At 43.2% G+C, this 3,589-nt stretch overlaps 1 protein-coding gene across 1 annotated transcript; it reads right to left on the bottom strand.

Moving 5' to 3' along the window:
* Positions 1–2,321: 2,321 nt before the first annotated feature.
* On the bottom strand, positions 2,322–3,245 carry rap2b (RAP2B, member of RAS oncogene family). Its single transcript, XM_055174455.2, has one exon. It carries the CDS (start codon positions 2,902–2,904, stop codon positions 2,353–2,355), a length of 552 nt encoding a protein of 183 aa, XP_055030430.1. The 5' UTR covers positions 2,905–3,245; the 3' UTR covers positions 2,322–2,352.
* Between the last annotated feature and the right edge of the window lie 344 nt (positions 3,246–3,589).

The raw sequence follows: 3,589 nt of genomic DNA, 5'->3' as shown, positions 1-3,589 counted from the left end.
AAAAAACATTTGCAACTGTTGAGGAAGTGAAACTTTCACTATTTGCAATAAGTAGTTAAAAGGAAAACAGAAAAGAGGTCATAGCATTCCCCTAAAAGTGACACTAGAAAAATATGCTGACAGCAAATTGAATGATCAACCACAGAAATTTAAAGGGCAAACAGTCATGTAAATCCTGTCAAGCTCAAGTTTGTACAATTATGTATGCTAATTAACAAAAGACAAGTCCTTGACTGACAGACAAAGACGACAAATACTGACTTTTCCAAGACGAAAAGCCTAACAACTTCCACTAAAGACTTAAATTCCTAAAATTTAGAAAGACAAATTGAGTAATACCTTAGAGACCACATAATATCCCACTTGGGAGGCAGGAATGAAGCATAAAAATAGTTTATACATATATAATTATGCACAGCGGGCAACGCCTGACTTTAAACGTGGCTAAAAAATGTCTGCCATTTGTCTTGACCAAACATCTGTTTTAACCCATGTTTTACAAAAACTTTAAGTACAAATCCTGCATTTTCCACTCCAGTGTGTCTTTTAAGTTATCTCCATACAAACACACTAGCCAGTATAACATTTATACAGTCTAGAATGCAGCTGTGGAATGTTACCCTCCTCCTTCAACTCAAAGCATGCCCAGGTCACATGACACAGCTTTTGCTACATGACCCCATTACTGTAACTCCACCCTTTAAAGTTTCATTACAAAGTTTCATCTAAAATCCTACACAAGTGTACCTATTTTGTTTACTGCCTCATGAATGTGTGTTACGCAGGGTCAATCCCAAAAACAGGACCTGTCAAGAGTAGTGCAAATTAGCATATTTGGCAGTTGCTTAAGGTTACTTACTCATGCCATCTGAAAAACAGCACACATTGTAGCTCTGCACTCATTGCACCAAAAACGCTTGATCGCATAGGAAATGTTGACAGTTTTTGCGACCGTAAAATAATATTTCAACGTTTCTATTTTTCGCATCTGTGCAAACAAAAAGAAGGGGAAACACTGCTCATGTTTTTTTAAAAATGCAATCTGTATTAAAAGTCTTTCTTTTAAAACAATCAGACTGCTGTTAAAATGCTAGTCTGAAATTAAACGTACAATCAGATTAGAATTTCAATGGTACATCACATTTGTTAAAAACAAAATAACAAAAATCTGATTTAACTGGTCTAGAGAGACAGTGGTTTGTGGCTTTGAGTCTGGGGGCTTCGGTACCTGCGTTTTAAACTATATTTGGCCAAACCTAGACCAGTTTTAAAAAGATTTTAGTCAAAGGCCAAAAACAAAAAAAGACACGAAAAAACGCCATTCCATTGACAATAGGCCTTTTAAACATTGTTAACCCCCAAAACAACCAAGTGTAACAGTTAAGTACTTTGTGGATTGCCAAGAACCGAGACTCCTTGCAGACCATTGCAGGTTGGCACTAAACTCTCGAACAGCTTTTTGGAAGGCACTCGACGCGATGACGTAAGCTCCGACGTCCTCGCGTCACAACAGTAAAGTCCTCGCGCACGCCGGAGAAGGATAGGGTAGGGAAGTGGCACGTGAAAGTGGTTTTCGATTGTGTTGTCATCCGCCGACAAAGTAAGGAAAAAAATGACGCAACACTTTGAACGACTCACAATAAGGGTCGCCAAGTCCTCGCGCTCCAATTCACGTGCAGCAAATAAAATAGACCCAAATTTCCCGTGAACTCCTTCCATGTCTCAGTTTTCCACGTCTTGGGGGTTTAAGTTCCAGTTAGGAGTGCAAGCCGAAACGGGCGTCGTGTTGACATCAATGCTGTGCATTAAGTGTGCTGCAGATACTCCAAACCTAGCGAGATTCCTGAAGAGTGATCCAGAGGGTCTCCTCCTCCCCCTGAGGAACTCCTGCTCCAAAAAGCCAAGGCCAAGGGGAGACACGTAGCTCAATAGTACAGAATTCCTGCAACACACCTCTAAAATAAAATAAAAACAAAAACCAATGTATTACTACCGCTAGTTTGTGTTGCAAAAGACAATACCGCACAGCCCGGCACGTGAAGACGAAAATAAAACTAAAGAAAAACTCAAGTGCCTACGATTTAAACGTGTCGGTTTGTCTATATCCCAGAACATTCAAGTATTCTGTCGTGTAAACACTGGTTTCAATATTCTTTTGTCGTGTGCAAGACATGATAGGACACTTTATAGGAATACTGATGACAGTTAACACCAGAAATAAGCGATGCTTGTCTTGTTGTGTGTTTGTCCTCGAGCAAACTCGTCTTAGTTCTTTTTAAGGAGTCATTATTTACGTGTGGCTCACTCACTCACCATGGCAAACGAGAAAAGGAAAAATAAATGCTTTTCTTTTTAAAGAATAACACAAGACGAGCAGCACTGATCGTCTCCGTTTGGTGCCGAGGCGTAGTTCATTTGTCGGACAATTTCTGCAAACAGTTCGTCCACCGAGCCTTTATTTTTGGCTGAAGTTTCCATAAACGGGCAGTTCCACTCATCCGCCAGGGCTTTGCCTTCCCCGGAAGAGACTTCTCTCTCTCCCTCCAGATCCACCTTATTCCCCACCAGGATCATGGGCACTCTCTCGTACCGTTTCACGCGGATGATCTGATCTCTCATGGGCTTGATATCCTGGAAGCTTTGCTGGTTGACCAAACTGTAAACGAGTATGAAGCCCTGGCCGTTTTTGATGTAAAGATCGCGCATGGAGGCGAACTGCTCGGTCCCCGCCGTGTCCAGGATCTCCAGCACCGAGGGAGACGAGTCCACCTCGATCTCCTTGCGGTAGAAATCTTCTATCGTCGGATCGTATTTCTCGATGAAGGATCCGGTGACGAACTGCACGGTCAAAGCCGATTTTCCCACGCCGCCGGATCCCAACACGACCACTTTGTATTCTCTCATGGCTCCTAAAGCACAGGCAGTCACTCCCTCTCTCTCTCTCTTTCTCTAAAACGCGCGTGCACCCGCTTCGAGCCGCCCTGCTGTGTTCAGTCCGCCGTCCTTCCGTTCACCGCCTGAATCCAGCCCGATCTCCGGGTCGGGGCGGGGTTGCTGCTGCACGATCTGTGTTCTGGACTGAAAATGGGCTTGGTTCCGACCGTGCCCCAGCATTAGAAACGCATCATGTTGGACCTTGTGCGTTGTCTGTGCTCCGGGAGCGATCAATGCGCCTGTCTCTATCACACACGCGCGCACTCTTCCTGCCCACAGTCTACAGCGCGTCACGTCCTCACGTCACCAACACAGAGTTTCTTAAAGGCGCAGTCCCCTTTCTTCTACTACACCCTTGAAGTATTTTTTAATGTGGGTAGTGTACCACGCCTAGGTAAAAAATCGTGTCGCAACTGCATGAGTCATGGTTGAATCTGGCCAGTGAGAAACCATTTAAGGTTTATCGTAAAATCATGTTATATAATTTCCGTAAGTTAGAGTGTTTGAAAATAATTCAACAGCTGACGTAGTCAGGGTGGGTCAATGTAGATTTAGTTTTGTTGTGTTTGAATTATTGAAAAGGCTGTGTTTCACTGATAAACCTTATCTGTTCTGTTGGCTTAGAACAGCGGATTTCAATTTTTACCAACCCTTA

This window comes from Misgurnus anguillicaudatus, chromosome 15, assembly GCF_027580225.2.
Source record: "Misgurnus anguillicaudatus chromosome 15, ASM2758022v2, whole genome shotgun sequence".
NCBI classification, from domain to species: Eukaryota; Metazoa; Chordata; class Actinopteri; order Cypriniformes; family Cobitidae; genus Misgurnus; species Misgurnus anguillicaudatus.
This window is presented reverse-complemented; position numbering and strand designations above follow the sequence as displayed.